The following is a 21,712-nucleotide window of genomic DNA, read 5'->3' as shown; positions in this document are numbered from 1 at the left end:
CTCAAGCGTGATGAGAACTGCCTGATACAGGCAGGTACAGTACCTCATCTGTCTTCAGAAAGCCTGCTATGCCCTCAGATGGTTAAAGGAGAGACACTGGCACAGGCCTGCCAACTCTTTTATGCAGAGGACAGGCAGTAGTGCTTGGCAGTGTATCTCTGCTAGCTCATCACTTCAGAAGGACCTGCATTCTACTCAGGTTTGTGTCCAACTCAAGGATGTGGTTCCCGTCATCATAATAACAGACAGGCAAGCAGTGAGGGTGTGTCCACACCAGAGTCTCTGGGGAAGAGAGCCTCTCTTCACTCCATGGGCAGCACAGTACTCCAGTGCCACCCCGGTGAAAACAAGTTAAAATGTTACCGTCACCGCATGAGCTTGGGGCAGGAATGGCACCCATACGCACGCAGCTCTTGTCCTGAACAAGATCAATAAACTAATTCAAGGGCCACAGGTGCTGGCACCCTCACCTGGGACCACGCCGTTGGTAGCGATGGCGCTCATGGAGATGGCTGTCAGCATTGTCTGCAAAGAGAGGCAGCTCTTTCAGGAAACGTGTGCCCTAAGATGCTCCAACATGCCCAGCCTGAGGTTGTAGGCTTTTGACCTCAAAGGAGGTACTAAATGACCAGGAAAGACAGGCCTCCTGCCTGTCAACCCTTTTCTACCCAACCCACAAATCCATTCCCGAAGGTCACAGAAAACAGGGGCTTCAGACCCTGCTTGCCATAGCCCTGTAAGCTGAACCTCATCTAGGTGCCTGACCCAATTACGCCTCTACCAACCCACGATGCACAAGAGGGACGCTTCATCGAGATGTGCATCCAACAGGGAATACGGCACCTCACCTTGTATCCACCTTGCCTCCAGCAAGCACCCTCTGCTCAGGAAAAGTTTATTTGTGGGTGCCAGGAATGCTAATACCACAAAGAATGACATTTGGGTGATAAATGAAGTAGGTAGCCTCAAGTGCCCACACAAAGTAAACAGAAGACAGCCTGGGGTGACCGTATGGAATAGCCAGTCTGGAAATAGAGGCGAATGCCCCAGGGTGGTCATGGTGGGGCAGACACATGAAGTGACCAGTCGGGAAGCATGGGTTAGAGGCTTGGAATGACAACATAGACTGACCACTCATGGGACAGGCGAGCAGGTAGCCAGAAGGAATGACCAGTCAAAGGACAGTGGGTAGCCTGGGATAGACACACAGGTGTGAGCTTATCAGGGAACAAGTGGTCAGGTAGCCTGCAGTAGGAGTCAAGGAGACTCTCATTCTACCATATTATGGTTGAAAGTTGGCTGGTAAACAAATGGGCTGTGAGTATAAGATAAACCAGCATAACAAAATGTCACTAGAAATAAGAAGACATGCTGGAGGCCTGGACTTGAACAAGTTACAGATCTGTATCCCTTTCTCTATAAGAGAAACCCTGAAAATAATCATGATCCTTCCAAACTAGGTGGAGTCTCATCATAGCCCAGTAAAAGGTACCTGCCCCTGACTCAGCCTCCTCAAGTCCCCAGATGCAGAAATGCCACCCTCAACATAGATACAGCTAGGTAAGGTCTTCAGACTAGTAGGAAACCTGGCCTTTGCCAGGCTGCATGGGCCGGCCCGTCTTTCCCAAGTCTTTGATAGGAGCTGGTCCCTAGAGAGGGACCTAAAAGCAGACCTGGATTTCCCAACAGTAGTCTCTCTGGGCCCCAGCATCAGTTCCTGAGAAATTGCCCCAGGACTAGCTGTAAACACTCACACAGGTGCAGCACATGGCCACAATGAGGAAGGACTCCATAACACCAGCTGCCCCCACAATCCAGGTCAGACGCAGGAAAAGGATAACACCCAAGATGTTCTGCAGGCACGGCAGGTAGACTCCGATGAAGGTGCCCATGCGTGGGGCCTAGAACAGAGTATCATATGTCCAGGGAGGCTCAAAGCCTGTACCCAGTAACTCAGTCTGGAACCCTACCCCATGCTTTGGTTTGGAGGTCAGGGGAAATAGGAACTGGGAGGAACATGGTGGCCATCTACAATGAAGCTACAAGGATAGCAAAGATGACTGACAAACATTTATGTTCCAAATAAGACGAGGTTCTGTGGTTCTAGAGCAGAACCCCGGGCATCTAGGGCATTGTGCTGGAGGGAAAGAAAACCATACTAGGCAGACATGGGGGAAATCCACCTGGCTCTGCTTTCCTACCGGGGAGAAGAATCAGAGTGGGAATTCTGGGACAGTAAGATGGAGCCCTTGTTATATATGTGAGACAGCTAAGGGCCCGGACCTTGGTGCCAGGAAGCTTGAGACATGAAAGAAAGGAGGCCAGAGAAGGGCTAGATACCAGTAAGGCTACCTATAAAGTTTAAAAGTCTCATTGTAATATGACAGGAAACAGACTAGAGACCTAGGGAAACAAGAGCTGAGGAGCCAGCAGACCCCAACGAAGGAGGCTCATCTCAGTTTAGGAGAACACAGAATGAGCATGGAGGACCAGCATGAGCACATCCCCTGTGGATGATGACCACAAGGCTGGTACAGAGCGATGCTCACACAGAAGCCTGGCTGAGGATGTCATCCAACCTGAGACCACACAGGGAGAGCCCAGCAGCTAAGGATCGGTACTGGATGGTTGCAGCCGGCCAGAGGGCAGAGTGCAAGAACAACAAACTGACCACCTAAACCTGAGAAGACAGGATGGCAGCTCAGGCCTGTATAGGACCCCTGCCACTGTGAGCCATCCAGGGCAGGGCAGCTTAACTTCCACCAACCCGACATCAAAGATTTCACAGGAAAAGAAAAGAGGGGGTGGGAGGAAGCTCTGGGTTTGAAAGCCTGGAGACCTTAGCCCTGAGCCCAAGGCCAGTGAGCATCACAGTAAACATATATATCCCTCTCTATATATATATATATGTATATGTGTGTGTATGTATATATATGTGTGTGTATGTATGTGTATATACACACACACACATATATCAAGAGGGAGACCTAAGCCTTAACCTCATGCCCTCCCTATCTTCGAGGCCTGCACACTGCATTCTGGGGTCAGAAGATAAAGTCTTTATGGGTTTGGATTCTACAAGCTGGCAGATGAAGAAAAGCCTTTGGGACTTTTTGAGAATTATTTTTATCTTTATTCTGTTGTGTATACATACATGTGTGTTGGTATATGCACATGAGTGAGAATTATTTTCATCTTTATTATGTTATATGTACATATACATGTGTTGGTATAGTGCACATGAATGTAAATACCAATAGAGGACAAAGGAGGGCATTGGCTCCCTTTGAAATGCAGTCCTAGGTGGTTGTGAGCTGTCCAGCATGGATCTTCTGGAAGAGTAGCAATCACTCTCACTTGTTGAGCCATCTCTCCAACCTGTCTTGTTAATTTTTCGGTGTACAAGAACACAGTGTGAGATGGACGTTAGAGGCAGCCAATAGCTCTAATAGAAACATGGCAGACAAAAAACTTGTCTAGGCAGGCCATTGATGGGTGGTAGCCTGAGATACACAAGAAGCTGCCAGGCCACATAGCTTAGCTTCAGATCCCACTGAGACACGGGCTCAGGAGCTGTCTGCCCAATATCCTACTGCCTGGGGTTCCCAGTGCCTTCAAAAGGGGGATGGCCACCTCTGAACTCTTAGCTTTGTCCAGATGATCCAGACCTGTTTACAACCCAGAAGCAGCTCAAAAGAAAGTGATTCCTGTCTCTGGGGACAAGCTTCTGTGCCATCAGAGGAGACACCAGAGGCGGGCTCTACTTCTGTCCTGCCAACCCAATGGATCCCTAAGTAGGACATTTTCAACCACAATAAGCAGCTCTGCTGTGAGCTGTTAATCAACTAAAATCCAGTCCAGAAACATGTTACCCAGGGAAACACTAGCCAGAGAATTGACATACTTTGTGTTAGGGTAAAATATACTATGGCTGTACTAAGTATAATATCCCCAAACCTGGATGCCCTGCTTACAAGGACGGGTTCCTTCCACACTGCCCTTGTAGGCAGCGAAGTCTGCTGGGCTCCACTCTAAGGAAATAAGGACTAAACTACGGGATCATCCTGAGCAGGGCCTTGACTAAGCAGAGTTGCAGCTGAGGGTCAGTTCCAAGATGCATTCAGTCTAGTGTCTGTTCCCTGGCACAAGCCAAGTTTTCCTTGGACACATATTCCAGCAGACAAAAGAGATAGACAGATGGACAAATGGACATGTGTGCTGGGGACAGGGAAGGCCTGGGGCTTCTGAGGCCCAAGAACCTGTTGGGCCATGGGGCAGCGCTGGGAGCACAAGCATACCCCACCAACACATTTGAGTGACAAACCTACAGCCCCTAAATTCTCCTTTATAGCAGCCCATCATTCAGCAGATCTGGGCAGCTGTGACTCTGCCATCTCAACAGGGTCAGCTAAGGATGCCCAGAGTATCTGGGAGAGGGCAGGAAAAGGCATGGCCGAGACAGTGTTTCTAAGAGCCACTGCTCTACTGCCAAGAAGACAGCCCATGCCTCTGTTAACCTTAGCCCTGTCCCCAGAGACCACATGGCCCCAGATCTGAATCGTCTGGGAAGTGCTGAACACTGTGTAGACTTGACCCTGCTGTCTTTACAGCAGGAGGAAAGAAGACAGCCAATGCCACTCTGTGGCCTGACTTTCATAGAGCCACAGTCAGGCTGGGTACTGGCTCATGAGAAGCACCTTGGAAGCAGATAGATGTGACAAACAGATGTGACAAATCACCTTCATCTTTGCTCACCAGCATTGAACTCTTCCCTCCAGAGAAAGCAGAGACCTCAGGGAGCTAGAACTGAGGGGAATAAAACTCAAAAGCTTTAGGGAAGGCTTTAAGCCAGACATGATGGCACACACACACCTGCCATCCTAGTAACTGAAAGCAGAAGCAGGAGAACTACTGTGAGTTCAAAGCCAACTTTGGGTGACATAGTGGGCTTCTGGCCAGATTGAGACTATCTCAAAAACAAATAAATAAACACTGCAACCAAATAATAAAATGAAACACAAAGTCAGGCCTCAGGCAGGGTTTAGTGCCACTCCTTCTCCTTGGAGCTATATGGATCCCAAGGATGCCCACTCAAGAGTATCCAGGGCAGCCTGCACATGACTTCTAGGACCTTGTCCCTTCCCAGAAGCTGGTGGTGTCCACTGAGACACGGTACCGTATAGATGAAAATGGTCAAGCCTCATGAAGGGAAAGGCACACGTGATCTGAAAACCTGGCAAGGGTGTTCTCTGTCTAGAAACCTCCAAGACTGCTATCTGCCTGAGGGGAGCGCGTGTACCTTGACCTCTCGCCTCCGGCTGTCCTCATCTTCCTCATGCTCTACCACACCCTGGCTCAGGTTGGTATAGTTGGCCAGCTTGTTCAGCAGTGATGACACCATGGGGTTGCTGTCCATCTCTTCCTGTGGGTGCAAAGCATCACATAGGTAGGAACCAGGTCCGTCAACATCCCAAGGCAGCGGTCCCTGGCCCAGGAGATCCATCTGTCCCAGGGCTGTGTAGAGCTCAAGAGCCCACAGTCAAGTGAATGGACCCCCCCAACCCCCATCTGTGTGCCCAGAACATCTATCCAACAGGTCTGGAATCAGAAGTCAGGGGCACTGAGAGTCCTCAAGGCTTTTAGGAACTGTAAGGAATGCACCAGCCCAGGTTGCAGCTCACTTATCAGAAACAGATAAACTCAGTGGATCTCAGGCTGAGAAGCACCTTGCTCCTTCCTCATCAGCCCAGGCTGCCCTTGCCTGGGGCACGGGAGATGGCCACTCCTTTACCTTCTTCCCACAAGTTCTTCACTAATGTACCTTCTTCGTGTAGAAACTGAAACAAAATTACCTCAAAAAGTGCCATGTTCTTCCCCTCGAAGTAGCTCTCTCTTTCCACCTCCACATTATTGATGAAAGGGCTGTTTTCCCTGGGGTTTCCATCTCCTGTGGAAGATAGTCAGTCAGGTTAGTCTCAGGATCGTAGGCCATGCAGGCTCTGAGCCAGGGAGTGGCCAAATCAGTAGGTCCGGGACCCTGTATTCTAATTCCTTCCCCGGCAGGGTCTTGGCAGAGATGTGCCTCTGAGGGACTCCGTATCCCTTGGTACCCAGGACAGGTCTCATACAGCCAGGTTCCCAGAACAGTCCTCTCTGCCTCAGTTTCCACATATGAGATGGTACTGTTCTATGTCTTCTTCTCCCCTCGGGGTAGCCAGGCTCACTGCACACCACACTGGACTGGTGAGTACTCAAGTAAGAATACACACACACCCAGGAACAGCTTCGGAGAACTGGCTCAGTTTATTGGCGGGGAGAACAAAGGCTATTTAAACCTTTTAGGGGGTGAGTGCAGGCAATTGAGGGTTGGTTGGGACTGAGGTCCTGGGGATGTCTCATTTGCATGGGGAGAAACTTCAGGTGCTGCTGGACACGGCCTTATAAGGGGAAAGGAAGCTTAACTCCGAAACAGCTATATGACCTCCTCTGGTGAGGCATGAGTGGGTGGGTACACAGGGCTATGTGTGCAGAGAAAGGCAGGCCCGAGGCAGGGGGAGTGACCCTACTCCTCTCAGGAACAAGGGGCAGTAAAAAGGAACACCCACCCCACCCCACCTCAAAAAAAAATCAAGAACAGTCTTGGCAAATGGAGCAAGGGGAGACAGGTTAGATCCTCAGTGTGTTCTACACTAGTACCCTACAAGTAGGATCCTCACCTCTGCTTCCTCTCCATGTCCACAGTCAACAGGGAGTTTTGGACACTCAAGGCCCTTGACAGGCAGGTCCAGTAACCATTGCAACCTTATGATGCCCTGGATAACAGGAGACCACACCTTGGGGGTTTGGATTCCTGAGCATGGAGTACCAAGGCATGGGGCACATGGTCTTGATACCTCATGTTCCAGCTGCCCCAGGATGCAGACATTTGTTCAGTCACAAAAAAATATAAGGTTACAGTTTGACATCCGTTGAGGCTTAAGTAGGGCTCCTGAGGTACTGCCGTCAGAGGTCTGCAAAAAGGGAGCATCCTTGAAGAAGGAAAGAACCCGAAGGAGACTTCTGATACGAGACCTCTCCCCGAGCCCAGGTCACCTTCTGGAAGTAAGACCAAGGCTCACAACCTCAGATGACAGAAACAAAGGGCTTCAGGAGGACCAAGAACAGAGTCCTGATGTGACAGCTTGAGTCCCCTGTGCTGGTGTCTGGAACCACGGTCTTGATCGCTGAGCATATCATGGGTCGGAACATAGGGTAGGAGCAGGGCAATGATTCTTGGACTTTTTCAAGGTAGCTACTTGGAAGGAGAAACCAGGTAAAGATTCTAAACAGCCTCCAGTTGGGTGACAGCAAGTTACATTATTCCCCTTTCAAGTCCTACTAACCAGACATGTGATACATCTGACATGACTATCCTAAAAGCCAAGTACCTCACAAACAGATTGGCCCCATTAAAGACTAAAGCCCTCTTTGAGGGAGGAGGCACACACACCAGGGTTGGTTTTGTTTTGTTTTGTTTTGTTTTGACAGTAGCTTTGAATTTCAAATTCCTTAAATCCCATTGGGATTATGCTGGCCTTCCGGGGAAGGCCCACACACACCTCCTACCCTACTAGCTAGTTCAGACGGTGGTTTACCATCAATCCTGATTGGTACCCAAACAGGAGCTGCTGACGCAGGTTCCTGAAGCTCACTAGATCCTTTCTGTCTCAGGATACACCCGACCCAGGTCCTAGTAACAAACTCCAATAATCAAGGTCATCAAGGGTCAGGGAACAAAAGAACACAAAGTGCCCTGCCCTGAATTTAAGTAGGCCCCTAAAATGTGGCATCCGATTACTTACGCTAAACCAAAGCAGAGGGAGAAACCTTTGTTAGGGCCCACAGCCCAGAAGTGGCTTTGGTCTAATAAGAAATTCCCTCACCAGTATGCACTCAGATGCTGTAAACCACCCCCTCCCCCCATACCCTCTCCACCCATGTCCCAGTCCTCCTAATTCAAGGCTCTTAGCTTTCCCCAGATCACCAAGGAACTACAGTAAGGTAGGAACAGAACTGATGGTAGTCTTCTGCAGAGAATTCATGGAGCAGCACAGACTGCTGAAAACATAGCCACACTATGCTTCCCAGCGGTGTGCCTTTGATAAGACAGGAACTCTAAGGACAGTGGAATATACACAGCAAGGCTCAATCCCACCCAGAGCTCATACATCAGGACCTTGGAGCAAGTAGGAGGGGACAAGATTGTAAGCCACACCATGGACTGATGCTGAAAATATGGCTGGCTGGTCCTTTACTGGATGGTGAGGAAGCTGGAAACAGAGTATGTCTGCTGATCTGCCTATGCATATATGCTCACCCTTGGGAAATCAGGCAGAGCCTTTCATACAAGTGAAGGCTTACAGGCCAAGGCACAACCTCCCTGGGTACCCATCAAACCCATACCTGCCCCTACACAGAGACACCAGGCCAGCATCCTGTAGAACTTCCTTCCATCTGGAGGCAAGACCCTGTACTATCAACTGTCCCTAATGTGAGATCTCCTCATCTCACCAACTTCAAATCTTACTTACATGTGGCAGATATAAGACAGTCAAAGGACAGATGAAGTCACACGGAAAGAAACAGGAGAGGTGGACCACAGCAAGACAGAAACTTAACAGATATAAGAGCCCTGGCCAAGAGAGAGCCGAACAGTGCGGTTCAAACCTTCCAAGGAAAGAAGTGTGAGCTGAAGGGACGCTGGCCAGCTCTAGCATGGCTCTGGAGGGCCTTGCCCTTCTCCCTGAGTCCTTCTGCCTTGCTAAAAATCATGAGATTACATTCCTAGAGCTAGCCCCCAAGGTCTATTCCCAATCCTTCCTCCTGAGCCTGACTACCAAAAGTCCAGGTACCAAAGTACTGAAGTTCGGTGATTAAAAGCCCCCTTTGGTTCACCATGCCCAATTAAAATTAAACACCTCATCCTAACACAAGACTTCCTATTTTACGTTTAGAAGTCACCAATTGGCCATGTCTGTCTCCTCTCTATTACAAGACAGTCCTTTGTCCTCAAGGACAAATAACCCTCTACCCTCCCCTCTCCCTTGCTCCTCTCCCATCATCCTTTATCTCCTACCTTTGTTTCTTACTCCCTACCATTTGTCCCTGTGGGGCAGATAAATCTCCTTCATGCTGAGAAGGGGTCTTGGGAATCCTGGGCCAATACTTTTCCTTTCATAACCTTTAACCTATATAAATATTATGCTAACCACCCAGAACACTATAACCAAACACAGAATCCTCATTGTTCAGTTCCTTCTCCAGAGTATGGGTAAAACATTCTAGAACAGCATCCCAGGTCTTCTAGTAAAAGATACAAATTTAACAAACACCCAACTATACTGTGGACAGTGGAGGCCAATTTCTACCCCTCCAGGAAAGGGATGGCCAGATGAGCCCTGACACACCTGAAGAATGATGGGAAACTCTGGGCTTTTCAGGGTGTGTGTACATGTTACCCACATACATACGCGTGTGTAGCTTCCTACCTCTGTCAGCTAACAGGTCAAAAAGCAGGGCACACAGACGGGTGGTGGTGGCATTTGGGAGGCAGAGGCAGGCGGATTTCTGAGTTTGAGGCCAGCTTGATCTACAAAGTGAGTTCCAGGACTACAGGGCTACACAGAGAAACCCTGTCTCGAAAAAACAAAAACAAAAACAAAAAAAAGAAGAAGAAGAAGGGCACACTAGTAACTAAATGTATTCTCAGCACCTACAACTGACTTGCTAAGCTCATTTTCTACTTAGGTTATCTCAGGAGAACCACTGACTACAGAGCTAAGGCAGGGGGATGGATGCTAAGACTAAATGTAACCAGGAAATGTCAGTGACGTCAAAAGCCAAGTGGCACCATCTGGAGAGTCCCCCATGACCACTTCTGAGACCATCCATCTAAGCATCAACTGACTGGAGCACAGACACACACAGGCACCTGAGGCCCACCCAAGCCATGGAGACCTGCTACAATACTTTGGTGTACAGACCAGTGGACAGGCTAGAAGAAACTGCCTTGGGAATTGTAGCCGAGAGACAATGGGGGATACACAGCCTAGTGGGGTAGGCCCAGCTGAATTACTGAGGGGTCACAGCTATCATATCATAGAAAAAGGTAGCTGGCCAGCAAACATTCTTGACCCTACGTCTCAGTGGGGTGCTCCCATCATGCCACTATCCAGGCTGTAGGGCCCACAGGCACAAGCCTGCAGTTCCTCCTTCCCAGAAGGCAGAGGCACACAGGAAAATTCCAGAATGAAGCCAAGATAGCAGGCTTTTTATGGTGACGTCACACGCTATATGACCTGGTGAAACTCAAATAAGATCTTTGCTGTGTGAACAGTAGTCCTCTCACCTAGTAAATGCTATAGAGAGTCTGAAAGAAAATGTGGTTTTTGGAGAGGGTAGGTCCCAAAAGAGCCTCACAGCCTTTACATGTGTGTGAGAAGAGACAGATGCAGGAGAAGGGAAAGAGAAAGAATATTTCATCATGGGAAAAAATGTCCCAAGCAGAGAGAGCTGAAGCCAAGCATAGGAGAGACTTCTTTGTATTCTTATGATTTTCTGATGTCAGGAAATAAGTTAATATCAGGTTTAAAGAAGTCAGGTGTGATAGCACAAACCTTTAATCCCAGCAATTATGAGGTAGAGGCAGATAAAAGTTCTGAGAGTTGCCAGCCAGCCTGGTCTACATGGCAAGTTTTAGGCCAGCCATAGCTGCACAGTGAGAATCTGTTTTGAAAACAACAACAACAAACAAAGAAACATATGCAAATGCAACACACTCTGGTGTCACCAGCTCTGAGGACACAGAGGACCAGGGTGTGACTCATAGCCCAACAACCCTCCAGAGGGTCAGGAGACAGGGTTTCAGATTCTCCCTCAGATGCTCAAATGGAGCCAACTCAAGCTCATGACCTTGAACAAAGTCTCTGCTGCTCACCTCCAGCTCAGCTCAAGTTACTAGTCTCCAGGGAGGAGGACTACATGGAAAGACACAGAAGGGCAAAAGCTCTTCAGAAACCGTACCTCCAGCCTCCACCCATAGCCTGAGTTTAGGAGTCACCTGCCTGGGTCTTTCACAAAGGGCAGCCACAATGCTGTTCTGAGCAGTCACAGCTAGTGTGGTCAACAAACTTTTCCTCACCCTTTGCCCAGATGCACAGGTATAGTGATGACCACTCATCTAAGGAAACAGCACTCCATAGCCCGACCAACACTCCCAGGGAGAGGTGGCAAGACACTTGTGAAGCTGTCTACCAGATGACATTTAAACAACTCTTCAGTGGGACGACTGTACAGGATGCCCAAGGGCTGCCAGACCTAAAAAGAAATGTAAGGATACAAACAGATGCTGGGGAGACTGGGGTAGACATGACACACAGCCTCAACCTGGCTCACAGTAAGTCATCCACTGTGGCAACTTGTACAAATCTGACTTTTCATTTATTTCATCGCTTATCAAAGTAATGTATGAGTGCACAACACAGAAATACAGACATGCACGTGCACACACACATGCATGCACTCACATACATACACTGCATGCACACACACATATACACACACTCATACATTTGCACACACACAAATGCAAACCTTAAAGACAGTAAAACAAATCGTCAGAATTTCAGTACATTCCTCCAGTTGGGGGCTGTGCTAAAGACAGTGTAAGTCTACAATCAACCACTCTCTCTAGTCCCCCCCCAGCCCAGTTACACTAATTCTTTAACAGATACACCCATCATCAAAGTCCAAGCTCTGGCTGGGCAGATCCAAAGAAATTACATCACAGATGGGATCACACCTAAACCAAACACATGGGAAGTATTTATGGTACTCATCCTCGGGGCATTGAGAAAGCGAAAGCATCTAAAGGTCCTTCCTTTCTAATGCCATCAGAGTCACAGAGATAATTAAGAATAAAACAGGAGCTGGAGAGATGGCTCAGCACTTAAGAGCACTGATTGCTTTTCCAGAGGTCCTGAGTTCAATTCCCAGAAACCACATGGTGGCTCACAACCATCTGTAATGGGATCTGATGCCCTCTTCTGGTGTGTCTGAAGAGATCGACAGTATACTCATACACATTAGAGAGAGATGGATGATAGAGATAGATAGATAGATAGGTGATATAAGGTAGAGAATAGATAGATTAATAGTTTATAGATGGATAGATAGACAGACAGACAGACAGACAGACAGACAGAAAGAAAGAAAGAAATGCTTTCATGAAAAGAACACACCAGGATCCATTTTGTCATCTAGATGACTGTTGATTTTCACATCTCTGCTAATTACTTCAGTATCTAAATAAGGTCTGAATCATATTTTTGAGAGGATATTTGACACTTACAGTCTGCACAAAGGGAACTTTGATTTAAGCACACACAACAACCAAACCCTCACAGCCAGAGCTCAGGAGTCACTGCAGCTGAAAGCCGTTAAGCTCCAAGGCAAAGCTGCTCACCAGAGGTGGCGTCTCTCTGTGTCAGACTACACATTCACAACAACTAGAAGCATCTTGGGCAGAGATCAGCTGAGTACACAGCTGCCAAGCAGGCAGAGGGATGGATAGCATGAGGAGGAGTGGGTACAAGGTCAAGTACCCACTGCCAGCCAAGCACTTAAACATGGCCTCTCCACCAGCTGGGAGGAAATCTAGGCACCAGTGCTCTGCAGGTAGGTGCCAGGCAGACTGACTCTCTCCACCTGTGGGTAAGATCAGGTGGCCAGGTCACGAGACCACAAGGCAACCTCTCCACCCTAGGAAGGAAGACAAACTTTTCTGATAAGCCTCCACACTTGTGGACCAGAAGCGATCCATTTTTCTCATTACAGAAGTACTTCTAAAAACCTGTCTATTTCACACTCGGTTAGCAATGGCCTGCCATAAGAGCCGGGCGTGGTGGCGCACGCCTTTAATCCCAGCACTCGGGAGGCAGAGGCAGGCGGATTTCTGAGTTCGAGGCCAGCCTGGTCTACAAAGTGAGTTCCAGGACAGCCAGGGCTATACAGAGAAACCCTGTCTCGAAAAACAAAAAAAAAAAAAACAAACAAACAAAAAAAAAGCAATGGCCTGCCATTTACTCGGTGACAGAACAACCAGAAAGGGTTCACTCAGAAGTCACGGGGCAGGCAGAGCCCAGAACCCTCCATAGCTGAGATGTAGCAAGATTTAGAAATATGCAAAGCCAAGTGCTCCCTATAAATGCAGGATGGGGAAACAGAGAACACTACTTGGAGACACCTGGGTTCTGTAAGAGTTGGTGATGGACTAGAGATGTGACTAAGTCATTCAGCTCTCCCCACTCTCCTGCCTCACAGTGTATCTTTCCTGCCTCACAGTGTATCTTTCCTGCCTCACAGTGTATCTTCCCTGCCTCACAGTATATCTTCCCTGCCTCGCAGTGTATCTTCCCTGCCTCGCAGTGTATCTTCCCTGCCTCACAGTGTATCTTCCCTGCCTCGCAGTGTATCTTCCCTGCCTCACAGTGTATCTTCCCTGCCTCACAGTGTATCTTCCCTGCCTCACAGTGTATCTTCCCTGCCTCACAAAGTATCTTCCCTGCCTCACAGTGTTTATCTTTCCTGCCTCACAGTGTATCTTTCCTGCCTCACAGTGTTTATCTTTCCTGCCTCACAGTGTATCTTTTCTGCTTCACAGTGTATCTTTCCTGGCTGATTTTGTCATTAAGAAATGTGGCAGAGTCTGATGGCTGGGACCCACGCCTTTAATCCATCACAGCACTCAGGAGCAGGTTGATTTTTGTGAGATTGAAGCCGGCCTGGTCTACGTGTTGAGTCCCAGGACAGCTAGAACTATATAGAGAAACCCTGTCTCAGAAACACAAAAATAAAACAACAATAACAAATGACAGGTAAGGATCTTCAGCCATAAAATCTAGAATAGAACAAATGACTTATGAATGTACCCTCTCCTCCCTGCAAGCCTCACTCATGGAAACAACAGAAAGACAAAGACTGCTTGGCTGAGCTGTCATGTATCTGCTACAAACCCCAGAGCCTCTGAGCCCACAGACCCACAGGTCTTGGGATACAGAAGAGAGGAGCTAAAGTACTGAGGGAATTCTCCTTTAGATTAGAGGGGGCCACAAACCATGGAGATTCCTCATGAAGGCAAGCACTTCTAGCAAACCTTCCAGCAGAGCTGGTGCCTGCATTGGTAACATCATGTATAAAACTATAAAACAATCAACTACAGAAACATCAAAGAACCTCAAATCCAAGGGAAGCCATACAGACTCCTAGAAAGATACAACTGAAGGTACCATGCCTATCTTGTGCCACATGCAGCTATCTTCTGACATCTGCCTTTGAGATGCATATATAAAGGTCTCAGGCATCTCTAGCAGCCAGTGACTCCGTAATCCTTCACTGCCCCATTTGGCAGCCAGGGCCTACTCCCTGTGTTATACCTACTAGCTGCCAGCTGATACCTCAGCAGCAAAGGATTGTTCCAAGGGCAGCCAGCCTGAACAGAAACCAGAGAGGGTGGTATATCAGCTGACCACGCCTTGTGTCATTTGTCGAAAGAGAAATTAAAGGGCTAAATGTCAGACCCAAAGGCTAAAGGGTCTGACTGTGGACAATTCAGTGAAGGAGATAGAGCAGCCAACTCGATAAGGGAGAGACCTAGAGAGGAGATTGAGTAGAGGGGCCTCAGACAACTGTCCCCAGTGATCAGGTTAACAGGGCTGAATCCTGGGACAGTGAAAGACCCAATGTTATACTAAATAAAGGGCAGGCACTCATCCCCTAAACCCTTCCTCCCAGACCCAGACCCAGACCCAGGCGGGAAGTGAAATGATCCCCACAGAACTCTCCAGGACCTAACCTTACTCCCATGATGTCAGGTTACCAGAAATGAGTAAGTGTAAGAAACTCTTACAAGGACAACTAGATATCCTGAGGACTCCTGGGACAGGACAAAGACACTAAGACTGCTCTTTCAAAGGACCAGTATTCAATTCCCAAAACCCACAAGGTGAGTCACAACCAACTGCAACACCAGTTCTAGGTGGCTTCTTTTTGGCACAAGACACTCATGGTACATAGACATACATGTAAGTAGAACATGCAGGGCAAACAAGGAAACCCCTCAGAACCTAGGCATCAGTGGACAGAGACCCTCCGGGGAATATGGCAGTAGTCGCAGAGAGAGTAAGCATCATAACTCTTTAGTGCGGACTAGCCGCAGCACAGCTCCACAATACTGCCATAAGGTCAGGCGGACTGTATCATTCCTACCTGGCACCAGGGAGGCCCAGATCCTGATCAGCCACCCCAACAACCTACCACCCTTGGAACCCCCACTTAAGACCCATCTGCTGTAACACCCTGTTACCGACCTAGATGGTCAGGGTGTTGTCTGGGCATCCTGTCTATGACGTAAAGGGGATTAGCCACTGTTACCACCATACAAGGGCTGGCAGTTCTGTAAACACTGCCCACAAGCCCGTGTTTCCTCATAGGCTGCAGTTCTTCACAGGGGAAAAGCCCACTGCAAGGCCTCCTATGAAAACTCACCAGGGCCCTGGGCCCACAGAGATCCATGGAGTTTCCTTACAAGTGCATCAGATGCTTGGGAAGGCATGTTATAAGCTGCAAGGGACCTGGGCCAACCCTGACCTCTGTCATGAAGGCTACAGGATGCGTTTCAACCTGGAGAAACACCTTGGCTTTTCACTTTGTCATCTTACATGGGGACAGCCCTAGGTTAGCCTGGGGACAGTTGTTCACAGATGCCCACTAGATATAGGCTCTCCCTGCTTCATAGATGTCCAACTGAAGCCTGATGCATTTTAAAGTGTATGGATAACCACAGATAATAGTAAGCATAATGTCCCAGAAAGTCACAATGCTGTGGTTGGTTGTGACCTGCATGTGACAAACAAGGTTGTGTTTGGATGCAACTCACCTGTGGAAATGCAAATTTGCTGACTTTTAACAAAGACCAACCAGCACCTACCCACCTTCTACTTAGAGACCCCTCACATATGTGGTTATTGGGAATTGAACTCAGGACCTCTGAAAGAACAGTCAGTGTTCTTACCTGCTGAGCCATCTCTCCAATCCCCTCAAATATGTCTTAATGGATTCCTCTAAAGCATGCAAATGCGGTATTCCTTTTCAGCAAGCATGTTACAAAATGCAGTTTCCTCCTGTAGCTGCAGTCTCTCCAGTCCCACTGAAGGAGGAACTAAAGGCTTCAAGCTTTAGGAACCCAGTCCCTTCAGAGATTCTGACTATGTAAGAGAGGTGTGCACATAGGTCAGAGGTGGCCAGGGTCCTGGGCATGGGAGGAGACAACCTCTCCACTAGATAAGCATCAGGTATTTGTGAAATCCAGCCAAGCTTCATAGGCATAGCCAAGCAGTGCCAGAACCACCGCTGGCCCTCAGCCCAGGATCTGCTCCAGGGCAGCAAGTTGATTCCCCACTCCCAGCCTGCTCCCTGCAGAGTGGTGTCTTAGTAGGGAGAAACCAGGCACAACCTGGCAGGCCCCCAGACCCATTCACAGGCAGCCAGGCCTTAACAGCATGACCCAGGCATAGCCTTCTCCCACCCTTGTTCTTCCTGAGGCAGGCAGGGCTCCACTCCAGGACATTACTACTAATCCCTCGATGGCTCAAGGGAGGGATAGAAAGCAACCCCGGGGACTCAGAGCCATATTCCCTGATAGGTTGAGGAGGCTGGCCAATAGAGCTGGCTGCAAAGGCCAGCAGCCTCCTCCCTTTCCTGCCATCAAGTGTAGGCGGAAAGTCTACCCAGCTTAGCAACACTGGAGATGGGGCATGGGTCACAGAGGAGCTGAGTTTGTGTACAGAGGCCTGGGGGAGGAGGTAGGCAACCTGTTTAGCTCATAGGCCTGGCTACTAAGCACCCACAACAAAATGAAGTCCCACCTGGTAACATTAAGGTGCTCTTTGGCTTCCTGAGGACGGCCTGCACCGAGACAAGACCACCACCATAAAACTACCCTGGTGGCTGCATTGTGAAATGGTTTTGTGCTAGAATGAGTTTCAGAGTTCAGGGCCCTGAAAACTCAAAAGAATGCCCACCGGCTCTTGACTGCCCTCCAGATTCTTAGAACTTTCACGCATCCTGAAAATCCAGCAACCTGGAAAATCCAGGCCAGGGGGACAGACGATAGAGCATGGTTAATGAGAGAGAGCCACAGGCTGACTGACAAGACCCCAGGCTGACAGCTTTCCACTTTCAACAGCAAACTGCTGGCTGAATGAACAACGCGTTCTGAAGAGAAAACAAAGGAAATATTGAGAACCAAGAACCACCCACAGAAGTAAGAGGGCCACTTACTTCTTATAGCATTTTCCATGCACATTCCTCTAACCCCTGCCTCCCATCTCAGGTTTCCAGGACAGAGAGGTCCAGTCGAGAGCCACTCTGTCCTTCAGGGAACAGGCCCAGTCCTTTCCCACCTGTTCCAAGTCCTGCTCAAGACTTTCAGGCCCGACTTGGCCTCTCTGTCACTCTGATTCAGTGTGGGAACTTTTGAAGTTAGTGGCTTAGAGTGTTTCCTCTGCACTCAGGCCCAACCCCACCTTCTTCCTGCAAAGCAATACACTTTGCTTCAAGGCTGCACTGCTGCTGGGCTGCAGGTGGGGCTCTAATGCACAGGCAGGAGAATATCTGCACCAGAGTGGCAGGCAGCCCCACTTCTCTCCACAAGGCTCCATGGGAACAGGTCTGGGTTTAAGCAGAAACTGTCAAGCCAGGTGTGTGAGCAAAGTTAATGCCTAGGAGGGCAGGAAACCCTGCAAACCTTGGTTAGTACCTAAATGCACAACTAGTTGTCCACTCTCCTGCTCTCCCTAGCCTAACTCAGTAGCACCATGTCTCACATAGCTTGAAAGGCAAAGATTCTCAGAGGAACAGTAGTAAAAAGGTCTGGGGGGCCCAGAGAGTAGTAAAGCAAGGCTTCCCAAACGATGTGGCAAGCCTGTTCTACCTCCTACCCTAGGATTAGTAGGACTGTCCCCAAGACGTGACCATAAAGGTCACTGGTATTCCTTATGTCCTCTTACAAAGCAGTCTGGGTAGGCATCTCCTCCAATAGGCTTTTAAATCTATGTTCAAACCAGCTAAAACCCAGAGAAGCAGAGTGGAGCCTTACCACCTGACATCCAAGAGATTCTATGCAAAGAAGCAGCTAATTCAGACAAGCTGACACACTACAATTACACGATTTCGGACACAGTACACACAACATTATTCTACATGCATACATATGGCATATGCTTACACATGTTTACTCATGCACACTCACACATATACATGTTTTCACCCATTCATTAGTATATACCATAATTATATGTACACTGCACCTATGTGTGCATACCATGCACACGTGTACATAGAAACATGCCCACTGTTCATCTACATGGCAACATACTCCCCGCACAAGGCCAAAAGAAATTAGAGCTCCAGACTGTTCCATTGTGGGGGGCAAACCTCAGGACATTAGTCATCTATGGGATGACAGCCGTAGAAGCTACCTAAGCAGTCTGGGACTTTTAATCTAAAAAGGTATACCCTTCAGGAAGACAGTCTCAGTGACCTCAGTCTCCCATCCCATGTCACACGCTGGTGCTAGCCATGATCCTGTCTCTCTTCTCCAGAGAGCAGAGCATCATCGGAGCTGAGAAAGGGCATGCTGTTCCCCAAACGCCCAGATGATAGAGGTCCACAACAAAGCAGAGGAAGGCCAGGCATGGTGGCACACACCTTTGATCCCAGCACTTGGGAGGCAGAGGCAGGTGAATTTCTGAGTTCGAGGCCAGCCTGGTCTACAGCGTGAGTTCCAAGACAGCCAGGGCTATACAGAGAAGCCCTGTCTCAAAAAAAAAAAAAGCAGGAGGATAGAGCCTGTGCACCCCCTACATCAGCCCCACAGGACACCAATCAGATCCTCCCAGGGGCAGCTTCAGTTACATACTTGTCTGGGCTGTGGTCAAGTCCCTCCATTAAATGAAAAGGGAAACCCAAGAGCCACTGGCACTCCCTCCTCTGGCCTCCAGAGCACTCAGTCCTCCCCAGTGGCCATCAGATGTTTCCTGAGCCTCTGAGAAAGCCAGGCCCAGCCTGCTGGCGCCAGAGACCCACAGAAGGATGGGCCTAAAGATGAAAGGTCACGGCTGCCTTTGTAAGAGATGAGGCCCTGGTGAGAAAAACTGAGGCACTGAGAAATGCTCAAAAGTCATTTGCCATCTTCAGAAATGGGTCACTCTAACGTAAGCAAACATCAAAGACAGGAGCTCAGGCCACCAGAAGGCCAGAGATGATGACACCCAAGCCCCTGCATTGAACTAGCAAGGAAGTGAAAACATGTCTAACTATGAAAACACAGATCTGGACTGCTACCCTTTTCTTCCCTAGAATTCCTCAGATCCTTCCCTCATGGGGCTGTGATAAAACACATGAGTGGATCTGAGAATATCAGATCAAGAAGTGGCACTGCCAGCTCATATCCCAATACACCAGCCCACCTCTACACCTAACCCAATGGTTTTCTTAAAACAAGCCTACCCAAGGAGGAAACAGCCTAGGTACCCCAGCAACTGGCTGGTGGCGCCAGTCTTGCCTCTCACCTATAGGTATCCTAGACCCTAAGACACCAGCACCAGCAGCGCAGGCCCTTACTTAAGAGAGACTTGATTCTATAGACGCCTGCAGCCAAAGGGGACATCTGACATGCTTACTAAGCAACTCAGATCCAGGGACAACACAATTACACACTCAGAAGCCCCAAACCTATACTTGCTTGTGGCCTGGCTACCATGGACATACACATGAACAGACAGCTGAAAGTCTCATCACCAAGATGGGCCTGCCATTGAACAGAAATGGAAGGCTTATCTGCACAGCCCAGATCCTACCCTAAAGGGCAGTTTCTCTCCTTTGCATAATAGGAAGGTAATAAACTTTATGACTGATCCGTAGTGGGGACTCAAAGTCAGCACCCATTTGGACCTGGCACCTCAAGCCACCACAGTCAAGACTGACTAACTACTCCTGAGTGTCATCCACTTCTGTCTACACAGGGCTTCCTTGCCTCTACATAGAGGAGTCTTCCCTCTGAAGTCCAGTCCAGCAGGATTCATACACTCCAGTGGCTGCCTCCTGTGTAGCTATCACTCCAAATGACAGAAAACTCCACCCAGCCACTTGGCCAGGGCCGGGAGCTTGGGAACAGTGGTTAATACTTAACACTGTACACCAAACTTTGCCCTCTAGGCTTGCAAAGGCAGGGCTTAATGTCTGAAGAGCAACAGGAACTACAGGCTGTCTAGCCAGCTGCACTCTCCGCTATACTGCTGGGTGTCTGACCCCACGCTGTACCCAACTGTACAGCTAGCAAGAGGGAGCCATTGTCTCAAGCACCAGAAGGCAGCAGGCCTGGCCCAATGTCTCTGCCCCTCAACACTGGAGCATGGGCCTGCCATGACACTCCCAGGTCAGACCTTGTCTGCTAAGGTGGCGGCCATACATCTTTACTCCTTGACCTTTCTCTCCCCAATTCATTGCCGGGCAGGCAGCAGAGTGAGACAGCTCCCAAATGGTTTTGAAGGTGAATGCTTAGGTCTGAGATGTTTTCTGGGGTGCACAGCAAAAATCCAATCAGTGCTGCCTACGTCTGCTTCTCCTCAGCCAGAGTCCAACACCCAAAGCAGCTCTTAGGCTATGCCTATAACACCTGTGGTGTACTAGGAACAGCAGGCAACTTCACAGTACCACACCCACACAAACAAACAAGATTTTATATATATATGTATAATGCATGCTAAGAACACACAGCCCAGCAGCTCACACAATGCTACTCGTTGCTAGCTGCTTCCTAAGGGAAACCTCTTCATACTAGAATCCATGGTAGCCCTGCTCTGATAGAGTTGCCTCAGCCACTGTGGCATGCACACACTTGCACATAATACTCCACCTGCCAGGCTCAAGGCCGTCTTTCCTAAGGAATTCCCCAAGGCCACCTCAGTACCCCATGGCTACCCTGAGTCACCACCATCAAAAGCTAAGTTAATCCTCAGCCTAGGCCCTTCACAAATCTCCTAAAGACTACAAGGCTGACTTTCTGGAAGCCATCAGTTTGTCTCTGCCACCACTGGTGAGTGGCCCGTACCATCCCTGAACACCCTACTGGGATTCTTCTTTGCTCCCATGTCCCAAGGAACACATGCCCACTCTCCCACTGCTCCAGCAGGCAACAGATCAACATCCTACCTATGTCCCTTTGACACTCAGCCCCACAGAACTCACTCTTCATCACATATTGCCCTATATATCATATTAGGTTCCTATTGTGCCAGGTCACAGATACACCAGGCCCAAGAGAGACACCGCCTTACCAGGTGATCTTTCTAGATCAATGTGACTACGATGCCCAGTGCCCAGACAGCCCAAGTCTGCTTGGCCTTAAGCGCATGGCATTAGGTAGGGCCTTTCATCACAGGAGCTGTCTCTTCAACCCTTTGCAGCAGTTAAGACATCCACCCAGCACAGTGGTCAGGAAGGCTGGGCGACGACCCTCAGATTAATTTAAAAAAAAAAAAAAGGCAATGACTGGGTAAAGAGAACATTCAAATGCCCCATCAGTCCTGAAGGCCGTGCCAGTGATACCAAGCCA

The 21,712-nt window shown here is 48.9% G+C and overlaps 1 protein-coding gene across 7 annotated transcripts in view; it reads right to left on the bottom strand.

Annotated features, from left to right (window-relative positions):
* Positions 1 to 21,712, bottom strand: part of Slc12a7 (solute carrier family 12, member 7) — an 83,703-nt gene that overhangs the window by 26,289 nt on the left and 35,702 nt on the right. For 5 of the 7 annotated variants that reach the window (XM_006517170.3, XM_006517171.3, NM_001360694.1 and 2 more), the window contains 4 exons: positions 5,853 to 5,947; positions 5,300 to 5,422; positions 1,755 to 1,901; positions 471 to 525 (listed from right to left, as the gene is read on the bottom strand). In XM_006517170.3, the coding sequence (XP_006517233.1) occupies positions 471 to 525; positions 1,755 to 1,901; positions 5,300 to 5,422; positions 5,853 to 5,947 (420 nt within the window). Of the gene's footprint in view, positions 1 to 470; positions 526 to 1,754; positions 1,902 to 5,299; positions 5,423 to 5,852; positions 5,948 to 17,376; positions 17,411 to 20,131; positions 20,196 to 21,712 lie in introns of those variants that run through there. The other 2 variants (XM_006517173.3, XM_006517174.3) reach the window with 2 other exon arrangements.

Source organism: Mus musculus, chromosome 13 (assembly GCF_000001635.26).
Source record: "Mus musculus strain C57BL/6J chromosome 13, GRCm38.p6 C57BL/6J".
Taxonomy (NCBI): domain Eukaryota; kingdom Metazoa; phylum Chordata; class Mammalia; order Rodentia; family Muridae; genus Mus; species Mus musculus.
The sequence above is the reverse complement of the archived record's forward strand: the minus strand, read 5'-3'. Positions and strand labels throughout refer to the sequence as shown.